Below are 13371 nucleotides of genomic sequence, written 5' to 3' on the forward strand. Positions count from 1 at the left end.
CAGCCAGTGCCACGCAGCACAGGGTGAGGCCAAGCCCAGCAGCGCAGCTGGCCCCATGGCACGTGGAGCAGCAGGGCAAGCACTTCTGCAGCTGCTAGTTGGAGTTTCCCTGGGGGATCTCCCCCACCCCACAACCCCTCGCCCTGACAAGCTGCTTGCCGTGGGCTGTTGGCATCCAGGCAGGGCCCTCCTTAGGGCAGGGCTGGGCCACGTAGCCGCAGCCCCATGTGCATCACATGCCAAGCTTTTGTCAGGGCCCTTCTTGTTTGCTCCTCGGAGGAAAAGAGTCTCAGGCTCCAGTCTCCCCTTCCACATCCCCTCAGCACAGCCTGTTCTGAGAGGTTCAGATGCCGGTGCCACACTGGGACACACGGCCATTCAGTGCAGCGCCAGGGAGTGCCCCTGTGCTGGGAGACACGGGATTGAGACCCCAAGACACACATGTCATGTCCAGCGAGTCCAGCCTCTGTTAGCAGGGCTGAGAGCCACTATAAGTCCCAGCTGAGCTGGGCTGGTTGGACATCACTTGTGGCCCCGAGGTGTCAGGCTGGGCACTAGCACATCCCTGGGGCAGGCAGAGCCCCTCCATGGGGCTGGGGTGAATGTGCACCCAGGGATATAATTCCCGTGTCAGGACATTGCAGCACCTCAGCAACGACGTCCTCCTCCTCCCCCACCAACACTGATCACACCCACCGTGCCGGGGAGCCCAGGGCAAGGCTGCTGCGCCTGAGGAGATGAGAAAGTGTTTGCAGGCTCCGGTCGGTGCGGGAGGCTGGTGCGCGGTGTGCCATGCATTTGCTGAGCTGCCTCAGACACAGAGGACTGTTCCCTGTGCTCATTCACCATCTGTCTGGACCAGTGCAAATGTGCTGGGAAAACATAGCAGCATAGCAGAGATTTTGCACGGGCCTGGATACCAACTGCAAGCTTTTCCGTTCCCTTCTTTTGGGTGTCCTGGGTCTTGAAGGGGGCTGGGTGGGCATTGAACCCCTGCTCCTCACATGTCACACGAGAGCAGTGACTGTGAACACGTGCTTGAGGTCAGGGGGGCAAACAACCAGCCAGGAGCTCCCAGTGCAACGCTGGGAGGAAATGTCCCAGGGACGCTGAACGAGGGAAAAGCAACAGAGTTAGGCAGGGATGCTGTCTTTTGTACAGTGTCAGTGTGAGTAGTACTGGGAGCCATAACCAGGTCTGGGGGTCGCATGTGGGACAAGGGGGAAGAGGAGAGGCGTCAATAAGAACCAAAGCAGTGACTCAAAGCTTGGTGAGAACAGCTCCTAGCAGGGTGTCAAAAATACGGCCGGTGAGCTGGATCCAGTCCCCAGAGCCATGTCCTGTGGTCTGCAGGGCTCCTGGAGGGGCCAGGGATTTGGGGTGGGACAAGATGAGGATCCGCCACTGAACTGCAGGGTGCGGAGCCGCCATGGACGTGTGCTGCAGCGCTGGGGGGTGACTGACGGCTGCGTGAATCCCTGAGGCTCCCTGAGCTGACGCCGATCTGCTCCGACCACGGGTGCCACTGCTCCCACAACTGCAGGCGGGGGTCTGGATCCAGACTGCGCGGATCCCTGCAAGCCAGATCTAGCCCTGAGTGCCGGGGGGGGGCTAAGTGGGTTTATTCCCAAGGGCCTTGTTTATTCCAGTGGAAAAGACTGGGAAGCTCCCTGTGCTGCAGCATGGATACAGAGCTGGGTCTTCCCAACCCACACCAAACAAACACAGCTCAAACCCCCAGAAACCCCACAGCCCCCATGACTGAGAGATCTTGACTCCAGTGACTTGGTACAAATATTAGCCTGGAATGGGCTCCATGGATCGCGCAGGGGGAGTGGGGCAGGCAGGGGGTTGTCCCCTGCTATTCAGAGAAGCCTGTTACAAGGGCCCATTTGTACACATTGTACTTTCACCAGAAAAATATACTGCGTAGCAAAGGGCCCTGCTTATTCCAATGAAAAGACTCTGGAGAAATCTGCGTTCCAGCTGGGATTCACAGCTGGGTCCTTCCCTTCCCATTGAGTGCCTTCAGCACCACAAAGCCATTGCTCCTGAAACATACTCCCCATCCCCATCTCTCTTCTATTTCTCCCTCTGGTCTTGACAAAGACCAACCTAGAGAACAGCTATTGATTGTGGCAGTGGGTGTTTGTGCCCAAAAGCTTACAAAGAACATTTTTTCCAACTATATCTCCTAAGAGATATCACATCTACCCAAAGCACCTCGGCAACCTGGAGCAGAGAGAACTTTTCCCGTTGCCACTTTCTTGAAACGCCTCCCTGACCACCCAACGTTGACTTGTTGAGGAATAAAGGTGGTTTCCCATTGAACAGTATTAGCAGTTTCTCAGGCAGCTCGACCTTGACTTTCTGAGCTAAACATGCCAGGTTTCTCCTGTGTGTTGTAGACCCTGTTCTCTACAGCAATGGATCATCTTGTCTTCTTTCTTACCTTGCATGTCATGAGCTTGTATTTCACACAGGAATTTGAGACGAACACCAACACTTATAAGAAAAGAAAACTAAAGCTTAACTTTATTATCCTACATCTCCTCTTAGTTTCTATAACATCTATGTTCAACATGACACATTACACTAAATCTATGTTCAACAGTGCACATGGTTTATGCCTTTGCTCTCTTCACTCCCTGAATGGCTCTCGATGGATTCAAGGACAGGCTACTAACACAACAGACGCCGGGATGGTCTGATTATGTCCCGATGCCTCAGAGGAAGGCGAAAAACCCCCCGAAGTTGGTTCCATAAATGAAGGGGGAAAAAATTCCTTCCTGGCCCCAAATGGCGACCGGCCAAAGCCCTGAGGCAGGGGTCACAAAATGCCATCCACACAACAAGAGCATCCTCCACTTGGCAACCTGGGCACTACAAACTCATGGTGCCTGGTCTTTCCCCAGCCCTTTGCAGAGCTGGTCTGGAAGATATTCAAGTTCTTCACCACGAGGGTTTCTCAGGCTGCTCCTCTTGCAGAGGCTGACTTGGCTGTGGCGGACAGCTCAGACTGGATGATGACTTGTCAGTCGGTGACGTGTGTGGTGGCTTCAGCGCTGTTGCAGCTTTTCTCTGTAGCCATCAGGCTCCCGGTGAGGTTGGGGAGGTCATCTTCTCTCATGGAGGTGCTGTCAGGGTTGAGGTGGTCTGCAGGTGTTGCTACGCAGCGTAAGAAAAAGCAGCAGAAGATTAAATCCATGCATTGGGACCATGATACAAGGCTGCGATGTGAGGAAGTGGGGACTGGGAGCTTTCCCAGGACACAAAGGCCTGAACATTTGAATGAGGGGAAAAAAAATAGATGGTGCTTAGCCTCCTGCCTGGAAGAAGCTGAACATCTTTAGGCATCACTGCCCAGCCACGTTCAAGATGAGGTAGATGCTCTGAATGGACAACCCCAGCCCCAAAAAGACCATGGTTGAGAGAGCTACAAGCAAGGGAAAGCAGGTCTCCGACTGTGGGAGTGACAGCAGCCTTTAACAGGAGGCAGAGGGTCCCCCCTGTCCTGGGGTGGCTCAGCCACTTGGGACAGGTCCCGGGGCTCCTTCATGAACGATGGCAACACCCTGCAGGCCCACCCATGCCACCCGGGGCAGACGGCAGGTTTACCCGGGGGCAGCAGGGCACGAGGAAAGGCTCCTGCCATTGAGAGGAAAGAAAGGAAAGACCTGAGGAGGACGGATCCTAGGACAGGACTCTGTAGGGCAGAGGGGAGAATTGCCCACACGCGGCAGGGAGTATGTTTGTGTTAGTGCCAAGAGCCTCCCCTTCCCTTCCCACTGCTCCCTGCTCCCCAGCGGCTGAGGGGACAGGACAGTACCTGCAGGAGCAAGTGTGGGCGGCTGGAGAGAGGCGATGGCGCTGGAGGAGGTGACCAGCAGGCTGTGCCCTTGCAGATCTTTAGGCAGCTCCTTCAGGTAGGTGATAATGAAGACCTTATTCAGGACCCTGATGGGGATTTCTTTCTCCTGCAGAGGTACAAGAGCTGGTCATAGCCTGTCCTACACCCAGAAAGGACAGGGGATGTGGGGAGGGGTCATGGGGCAGGGATTGGACTGAAACCAAGGGGTCTTGGCAACAGCTCAGGGAAATGGGGGGCAGGTTCCTTAAGCAACATTTTTCTGAGAATCGCGGTAAAGACAGAGGGTGGCAGCTCTGGGCAATGGGGCAGATCAGCAGCGCCAAGTGCCTGAATCCTCCATTCTCCCTAGAGCAAGCACAGGATCGTGGGCAGGAGAAGAAATGGAGCCATGCGGGGACCTGTGCACCTCCTAAAGACTCCTGACTGCAGACTGGGAATGGGAAGCTTGTCCTGAGGGAACACGCTGTGTATCTTTGGGCCTGGCAAGAGACCTTGACCCTCAGGGGCATGACATGTGCAAAGGACAGGCTGGTGCCATCCTGCCTAGGCAGATTAATTCATTCCTTTCTCCAAGGCACTTGGCAGGCCTCCCGTTCTCCTCAAGGCCAGTTTGCTCAGAAGGCAAGGGAGATTTGCATCTTACAGACAGGGGCAGGTCACTAATTGAGTTAGTCTGCGAAGTACAAATGGACCCCACCGTGAGCTAGAGCTCAGACTCCAGTGTGTAGTGACCTCTCTCTGCTCCACGTTGTCCCCACACAACAGGTCGTGATGGGACGACAGCAACTTTACGTGGAACAGAGCCGAGGGGCCGTGAGCTCACTCTCCTCCCTCCCCGCACTCCCCAACGTGGCTGCTGACCTTGTGCCCCATCAAGCGGCCGGCTTCCCCCAAGATTGCATACAGGAAAACCAGCCCAGCTTGGCTGATGTGCATCGGTCCATTGCGAACTGCATGAAGGGCCCTCTGCAGGAAAGCTCTCCTTTGCTCCTCCAGCAAGATCTTTCTCAGCCCCTGAAACAGGAGAACACAAGGCTGGCTACAACCCACACACAGGCTCCATCTCTGGGGCTGGCACCACATTGCCCTGGACACTTGCAAGGCTGTAACCCACCGCAGGAAGACCCCTGCCAGCTGGAGACAAGCACCAAGCCTTTCTCCGAACCCCTTCATCACACACACCAGCCTCACCTCTCCCACTCTCGCCAGGTCCCTGTACTTCTGGACCTGGCTCTGATCGTTCTGGCGCTTGCACCGCAGCTCCTCTGCCCCTCGCATGTCTTGGCCTAGGACAAGTGGAGACACATGGCTCTGAGCTGCCATCCTAGCTTTGGTGCTCAATGTCCACCCAGTGGGGCTCTGGCTGCCCTTCTGGCACCATGAAGGGCAGGGCCCCAGCAGGAAGGTCATTGTTCTGCAGGAGTCAATGGACACCACGTGTCCTGGGACCAGTCTGGGCTGGGGGCCTGGGGATGGGCTCCCTGGTTCCCGCATGAGACACCCAGGATGGGTGCATTAGCACAGGCTGCAGTACCACAGCTCGGCGCTGAGGTGAAGAGGCCCAAATCATTAACGCCGACACCCTGAGTTGTTCCCAGGTTGGGAATGGACAGATGGAGACAAAGCGTCTGGCCCAGCACCTGGGACCAGGCTTTTGGAGGGAAACTGCTGGCATCGGAGCCTTGTACTCCAGCTGGGTCTCCTTACCCCTCTGATGAAGGAGGATTTGAGCGAGCAAATAGATGCACGCCCTGGCCTTGCAGCTGATGGTCTCCTCCGGGTCGTTGATGGACAGACCCAGGCGGGCTGCCATGTCCCCCACCTCCAGTATGTCAGGGGAGCCCTAAGCAGGGGGAGAGGATCAGGCAGTTCATGCATGTCCCACCTTCCTTCCCCAATACATCCCCAGGGACAGTTCTCTCTCTCCACCTCTCCGCATTACCCAGCACGAGGGCAGGAAGGCAGAGACCACAGTGCCAGAGCATGACAGCCCTCTCTTCCCATGGGAACCTGCAGCCCAGGGACTTGCTCGGGGCCCCAGGATCACTCCCCGTGCCTCATGCTCCAGGGCTAGTAGGCCCCATGTCCAGGGCTGACCATGCCCAGAGCAGGCCATGGAAAAGAGACCCGTAAAGAGTCAGGGGCACCACTGAGGCAGAAGCAAAGCCCTGGAGTGAAGCTCCTTGTCCAGCTTTGACCCCACTCTCCCAGGAGGGCCCTGGCAAAGGCAGGGGACCAGGACACTGGGGAAGGAAGGGGCTCACTGACCTCAAATTGTGGGAGGAGCTGCACAGCAAAGGCAATGGCGCCGGTCATGATCTTCATGCCCAGTGCACGGTGCTGGGCATCCGGCGCCTCAGTCCACGATGTAAAGTGCTGTGGGAGGAAGATGTTAAGATGAGGGCACATGCCCTGCTGAACCCAGCGGCCTTGGGGTCCTCCTCCTCAGGACCCAGGTTTCAAGCTCGGGCTTGACCATCTTCCTTCTGCTTTGAGAGAGGCTTGCTGCAGTGCACAGGGCAGGAGCTGTCCCGGCCCGAGCCCAGCCCCTCTGCACGGTGCTCACCTCCCAGATGGAGTAGAGCTTGCCCAGGCTGGGGGCGCTGGACAAGACGCAGCACAGCAGGCCCTCCAGGTACTCCTCGTACAGTCGCTGCACGACCTGAAAGGGGAGGCAGACCCGAGGGTCAGTGCCACGGAGCCTGGGGCCACTCCTGCCAGGGGGTGGCTTGTGGGACCTGGCAGTGGCAGGGGCACCTACCTGGTTTCGATGGGTTTCACGCCCTATGGCCAGGAAGCTCTTCTCCACGGCGGCCCGCAGGAGGCGCGACTCCAGCGCTGGCTCCAGGCTGAGCTTCGGGTCGCTGTGAGGAGAGAGGAGCCTGCGTCAGATTGAGCTATGTGGGGCGGCGGTGGCACTGGGGTGGGCAGGAAACAGCCTGGAAAGCTGGGCCTGAGCAGTGGGGATCCCCCTGGCCCACAGCAAAGTCAGGAGAGTCAGGCAGAGGTCCCTGTACCTGAGGCAGCGGATGGCGTCTATGCTGTACGCCAGGATGTGTTTTCGGTCGCCCTCCACTGAGATGGTCTCCATCAGGTCCTGTGAGCCCCAAAGGGGACGGGGAGGTAAGGATCAGCCACGTCCCCCACGGGAGACCACCCAGTGCTGCAGGCGCAGGCAGCAGGATCCCAACCAGCCCCCTCCCACCCACCCAGCTGGGCTGGCCCTCTGCCTCCCACGGCCTTGCAAGCATGGCACTCAAACCTCTCCTGATCCCACCCTCCCCTGCCCTCCAGATGCAGGATTGCCCAACGCTCAACATCCAGGTCAGGAATCGACCACTATCTCCCTCATCTAGTACCCCCATGTCATGCCCAGGAAAAGGCGCGCCTGCCATTCTCTCTCTTATCCCGCTCCACCTCTCCCCTCCTTCCTGGTGTCACGAGACAACATTTCCTCTCCTTCCCTCTCCCCACACCATCCCGTGCTACTCACCACGATCCTCTCCAGCACGGCCGCTTTCAGGTCCTCCAGCTCCACAGCCACCTCTCTGCTCTGGTCCGCGGCGATGGTCAGGCTGATGATGGCCAGCAGGAAGCGCTGCCTGTCCTTCCCGTCCAGCATCTACCAGGAGCGAGACCAGGGCTAAAGCAGGCTCTTAGCCAGGAGCCTCCTGCTCCTCCGCAAGCCCCCTGTGGGACTCAGGCCTCCTCTGCCCCCACGGAGCTGAGATGCATCTCCTCGGGGCAGGTGTTGTAAAGAGCAGGGCAGTGTCCGTGGAGGGAGGGACCCAGCTGGGGCTTCACAAACACCCACCTCGAGCAGCGCCCCGGGGCTCCCTTGCGGGCTCTGGGTCCCAGGGGGTGACCTCCTGCCATGGGCCGCATGGGGGAATGGAAGACTGACTGGGTGCCGGCTCCGCTGGGGCAGTTTCATACCTCCCCGGGGTCCTGCAGGTGTTTCTTCACAAGGAGGAGGGCAGCTTCTTCCGGGGACCTTCCATCTTCCTCCTCCTCCTCCTCTTCCTCCTCCTCTTCCTCCAGCTCCTCGCCGGCTGGGCTGGGAATCACTGCACACGGAGGAAAGGGGAGAGGTCACTCGTGTGCCCCTGAGGGGAAGGGAAGTGGGTGTCGGGGGAAGAGATGGTGTCGTGCTCCCACCACCAGCACTAGGGTCCCCTGTCTGCCCCAGGACGTGCCAGGGAGGTGTGCGGCTCAGCCCCCTCACCTTGGCCAGGATCCCCCTGCCCGGCCCCATGGAGGGTCCAAGTGGCCTCGCTTAGTGAAAGGTGCTGAGACCTCTGGCCCCAGCGGCTCCCCTCACCTGTGCAGGTGGCACCGGGGGCCGGGCTGGTCCCAGACTCCAGGGAGCTACTGGAGTCCTCCGAGGAGGAGCTGCTGGTCGAACTGGTGGTGTTGGACTCCTCCGAGCTATCGCTGTCCTCCGAGGAGGAGCTGCTGCTCGTGCTCGTGCTGGTGCTTTGGGCCTCTTGGGACTTTTCAGAGTCCGAGGAGGAGGAGGAGGAGGAGCTGGTGCTGGGGCTGGTGCTCCCGGACTCCTGGGACGTGTGCCAGCCATCCCAGGAGGAGCTGCGGCTCAGGCAGGGGCTGCTGTGGGCCTGGCTCAGCTCCTGCCCCAGGGCAGCTGGGCCCTCGTCCCCGGCTTGGCACGGGGCTGCCTCCTGCTGCGGGGCTGCAGGGCCGGGCTCCAGGCTGCCCCATGACCCAGGAGGGGAGCTGCACGGCTCTTCAGGTGCCGGGAGCTGTGATGCCGCTGGCTCCCGCCTGCCCAGGCGCACCCATGGCCACCTCCATCTGGACTTGGAGGTGGCTGATTTCTTTCCCTCCTTTCCCCTGCCGCTGGGAGCTGCCAGTTTACTTCGGCAGCAGATGGGGCACAGCCACCTCCTTGCCCTGATGGGCCCCTCCTCATCACGGCAGGTGGGGCCCCGCTCCTCCTGCCCAGGCTCCCTGCTGCTCTCCTCTCCCATGGAGAGCACCTTGGCCGACCTCCTCCTGAGCACCTGCCGCAGCCTGTCCATCCTGGCACCCAACAGGGGCAATTATCACTGGGGTTCAAAGCATCCCCTTCACACGTATCCACCCCCTCCTCTGCTCATCCAAGATACAGGCAGGTGAACCCTGGGTTACAGCCATATCCACAGCCTCCCTGGCACTAGGGTTGGCAGGTGGGGAGAGCCCTTGTCGTAGGGTCCAAGACCTGCAGCTGGTTTGGACACACAGCTCCCTGCTCCTCTACTCCCCTCTCACCCCACGTGACTGGCCATGGGCTGAGTGCCCATGCATTTGGGAATGCCAAGGAGAGGAGGACAGGGGCCATTTGCCTGGGACCTGCAGGAGCCCAGCAGCGCCACGGCTTGGGGCTCCCTGCACGCTCAGTCTGGGCAGCACTGGCTGGGCTGGGAGGGGTGGGGAGCTTCAGCACCTGGGGATGTCTCCAACCCGCTGGAAGTGGTGTGAGGGAGCACCAGGGGCTGAGTGCCCACATTGCAGGGGCTGGATTTTCTGCCCGTTTCTACATTTCCTGCGCAGAGACGGGAAGCCCCCCCGGCGCTGCAGGCCCCTCACCTGCCCTGGGGGATGGAGCGCTGCTGGGCGGGTGCTCACAGGCCCTGGTGACGCCGCACTCCTCCCTCCGGCTCTGGACTAAGGTCTCCTGCCTCTCCTCCGATGGATGTCCCTCGCCGCCTCAAGCTGCAGTCGCTGCCGCCGATGGGGGGACGCCTACCCCTGAAAGGGACTATGCCATCCTGTTGGAAGCCATCCTTGTGCACAGCCTCTTCCCCCAAAACAAAACTACACCTCTCCTCCCCACCGCCCATTCCCCTCTCTGTTTGCCCATGCCAGGACCCCTCTTCTTCCCTGATCTTCTCTTCCTGGCCCTTTCCTGCCACCCAACAGCTTTGGGAAGAGGTACGACACCAGTGTGAGAAATGATGTTCTGGATTGGAGATAAAACATGCAGAGTTCAAGGAGAAACATTTCTCATCATGGCCTCAGCAGGGGGTGGCATCCAGAGCATGCCCAGCTCCTGCACCCTACACACATGACTGCAGGGAGCGTTACTCAGCCCCTCACGCCAAGGGCAGGGTCCTGTCGGCTCCGTCTTGATGCGTCGCACTTTCTCTGGACGCGGGCCACAGGCCTGAAAGCACAAGAGCCCCTCGCTCCCCTCCCAGCTCGACCCCTGCCGGCGTCTCCGGCAGCGTTGCCCAAGGACCGATCCTGACCTGCTCACTCCGGGCTGAGAGATCGCAGAGCGAAATCCTCCACGAAACCGGTTCTGCTGTCGCTCTCCAAACGGCGCCTGATGATTACTAACAGAAACAAGACGGGACATAAAAATCACATGAACATGGAGGAAATACTTACTCTTCCCCCTGGACTGTGATTTCAAGGAATAAATTAATCGGTATGGGTTTGTTCTTCAATTCTCCCCTTCATTAAAAAGGAGGAGAAACCCCATCTCCAGGTGTCTGGGCTGGGGCAGCTCGGCCGGGCTCGGCTCCGTTTCCTCCCTCCGGGCTTTACACAGGCACAAACCACCCCCGAGGGAAAGGCGCAGACCTGGTGCCCGCTCTTGGCTGAACACAACCTGCAGGATCGGGTCCCACTGCCCTTCCTGGTCCCATCGCTGGTGGGGCTGGTGCAAATCCCACCCCGTCGGGCTGCGTCTCCCTGGGACACCTCGTCCAGGAGCAGGAGGGCGCCGGCCCCGCGGCTCTTTCACGTCTGACTCTGACAACCCCTGGGGCAAGAGGCCTCCTCTCGACACCCGCGTTGCCTCAGGCGGGGGCACAAGAGGGGCAGCGCTCTCCGCAGCCGACTTACCCGTCTGTGCAGACCCCGGGCGCCCGGCAGCACCGCTCCAGCCTCCGCCGGCAACTGCCTGGAATCCCGCGGCGCCGCGATGATACGAACGCTGCCGCGGCAACGCCCGGGGACCAGCTCCATCGCCCCCCACCCCGCACCCAGCGCCGCAGCCCCCCGCGGCACCGCCATGTCCCCCAGGGCCACTGTCCACGTGCCTGGGGATGGGTGTCGCTCAGGACAGACCAGGTGCTCCCCCAAATTGAGGGCAGGGGGAGGAAATGCCCAGTTTCCCACTTTACCATAACTACTTTGTTTTTCACCGGTGCCAACACGAGAAACAGGCTTGCCGTGCGCACTGCATGGAGCAGTGTGCACGGCACCGGGGCCCTTCTCACAGCTATACCCCTGCTGGGCTCCCTGGGCTTGCTCTGTGCTCCCTTCTTTGCACAGACACCGGGGACCAGGCACAGGGCCATGCACCAACCCTGCCCCCAAAGCCTTGCTCAGCCTGCTTCAGCAACCCCAGGAAGCAGTGCCTGAGACACCTCCTGACAGGACCTGTCCTGGGAAACCCACAGGTGGCATGGGAGACACCAGCCGATACATCCCCAGTTGCCAAAATAGCCCTGCAGCAAAAAGCCCCTGCCACTCAAAATGCCAACCCCAATGCTGGCAGCTCTCCCAGTCCATGCCCCACTGGGGTGCTCTAGGGTCCAGCTTGTGCATGTGGGCTGCCCTCTCCCACCGTGCCCTAAATACATCTCCGGGAGACCAACCAACTCCAAGCAGGAAGACACCTCTATCCCTTTCCTGCTCCTAACCCTGGTCCCAAACCTGACCCTAACCCGCGCTCAGCTGCTCCTGCAGGAGACCCCGCACAGCCTGGCTCCAGTGACTGGCCTAGAAGTCCCAAAACCCCGTCACTGGTCCTGCTGCAAATTGCCTTGCTGCCAAAACACCTCCCGGATCCAACTCCAGGTGGGGCCCTCAGGCTCCATCCAGCTTCTTAGCAGCGTGGAGGAGGCGACCCACTGCAATACAGCACTAACAGGGAGTCCTACTCATCCCGAGCAGACAGACAGCTCCACATTTGCCTGTTCTCAGCCCCTAGCCAAAACCCAGCCCCTGCCCCTGCCCCTGCCCCAGTTCAGGCTGCTCCAGCAGCCTCCGGCAGGAGCCCCTGAGCAAGCTGACTACAGCCGAGCCCTAGCATGGGAAACCTGAGCTTGACCCTGGGGGAAGTCAGCCTGGGCCTGGAGAGGGAAGAAGGTATGGGCACGGGAGCTAATACAAAGCACCTCTTTAGGATGGTCAGCACTCCTGGGTAAGGATTGTTATGAGACTGCTACGTTTCCCTCTCCAGCAGCATCTCCACAGCCTGCCTCACCATGCCTCAGCCTCGCTGGTGGCCTCTGTGGTCCAGCAACTGCACGGCACATCTCTGCAAGCCTGGCCATTGCTGCACCCTCCTGACCAGTTCAGCACAGCAGTTTGAATGATATGCCGTCCAGGCCTGCCAGTCATCTGCACCCACCGCTCTCTTCTTCCCGGTCTTTCTTATTGGCTGCAGCCTGGCCCCTTGCTCAGCTCCCATCTCATGCAATGCACCAGCAGCAGTAGGAACCTTGCCCCTGACAGCTCTTGACCCTAGAAAGCAAATAAAGAAATAAGGCATCTGCTAAACTTGTCCAACTTGATGGTAAGCTCTGAACTCGCCGTCTCCTTTTACATTGGGTCTCCGAATCCTCTTCGCATTTGGTTCAGGCTCCCAAATCTGTCCTGAGGCTCTGGCCCTGGGATCCCTTTCTCTTTATGGCTGCCAAGCTCCCCTTAGTGGTACCAATGAGAAGAAATCCTGGCCAGATCCTGGCTCCACCCATGACAGGGCACAGTCCCTTGTTCATGTGAAGGCAGAGGGGACGGGAACAGACTTCTTCTATTTGGGGTCAGACCCAGGAGACCACCATCACATTCCCAGCTCTTCAGAGGCCACTGCCCATGCACCTGGGGATGGGTGTCCCTCAGGGCAGCCCGGGCACTCCCCAAATCAAGGGCAAGGGGAGGAAATGCCCAGTGCAGTCGCCCACTTTGCCACAGCCACTTTTTTCCACTGGTGCCAACACGAGAAACAGGCACGGTGTGCGCTGTGTGGAGCTGTGCACATGGCACTGGGGCTCTTCTCACAGCTGCACCCCTGCCGGGCTCACTGTGCTTGCTCTGCGCTCCCTTGTGCGAACAGATGCAGGGGACCAGGCACAGGGCTGTGCACCAGCCCTGCCCCCAAAGCCTCACTCGGGCTGCTCCAGCAACCCCAGAAGGCAAAGCCCAGGGCAAAAGGTCCATGCCACTCAAAATGCCAACCCCAATGCTGGCAGCTCTCCCAGCCCATGCCCAGCTGGGTGCCCTGGGGTCCAGCTTGCTTCCTGCTTCCAGTGCTGGCCTCTCTCTGTGGGGGAGGGGGCTCTGGCTGCCACTGAAGGAGATGAGGTTGCTTTTGCCTTGCCTCTGCTCAGGAGACCGGAGCTGAGCCTCCTTCAGCGGCTGCTGCGGCTGCTTCCTGAACTGTGTTTGATGTGTTGTGGGTTCTGCAACAGCACTGTGGACCCTGCTGTGTTGAACTAAGAGTCATTTTTTATTATAACTCTCTGAAATCATATCCAGGGTGGATC

The 13371-nt window shown here is 59.5% G+C and overlaps 1 protein-coding gene across 1 annotated transcript; it reads right to left on the bottom strand.

The window, feature by feature from the left end:
• Nucleotides 1-2506: 2506 nt before the first annotated feature.
• LOC132244174 (uncharacterized) lies at nt 2507-12356 on the bottom strand. Its single transcript, XM_059715217.1, has 14 exons — nt 12001-12356; nt 9458-10206; nt 8193-8911; nt 7808-7938; nt 7365-7493; nt 6889-6968; nt 6633-6735; nt 6438-6533; nt 6140-6247; nt 5579-5714; nt 5063-5157; nt 4733-4885; nt 3830-3977; nt 2507-3168 (listed from the first exon to the last, which is right to left on the bottom strand). The coding sequence occupies exons 3-14, from the start codon at nt 8908-8910 to the stop codon at nt 3035-3037; spliced, it is 2031 nt and encodes a 676-aa protein (XP_059571200.1). The 5' UTR covers nt 8911; nt 9458-10206; nt 12001-12356; the 3' UTR covers nt 2507-3034.
• Between the last annotated feature and the right edge of the window lie 1015 nt (nt 12357-13371).

This window comes from Alligator mississippiensis, chromosome 11 (assembly GCF_030867095.1).
Source record: "Alligator mississippiensis isolate rAllMis1 chromosome 11, rAllMis1, whole genome shotgun sequence".
NCBI lineage: Eukaryota > Metazoa > Chordata > Crocodylia > Alligatoridae > Alligator > Alligator mississippiensis.

Bases quoted from the DNA above. Each gene is read 5' to 3' on its own strand.
- LOC132244174 (XM_059715217.1), bottom strand. From the start codon at position 8,910: ATGGACAGGCTGCGGCAGGTGCTCAGGAGGAGGTCGGCCAAGGTGCTC. The intron at 6,969-7,364 runs GTGAGTAGCACG...TGGGGCTCACAG, and splicing joins CCGTGCTGGAGAGGATCGTG to GACCTGATGGAGACCATCTC. The intron at 3,169-3,829 runs GTACTGTCCTGT...TACGCTGCGTAG, and splicing joins GCCCACACTTGCTCCTGCAG to CAACACCTGCAGACCACCTC.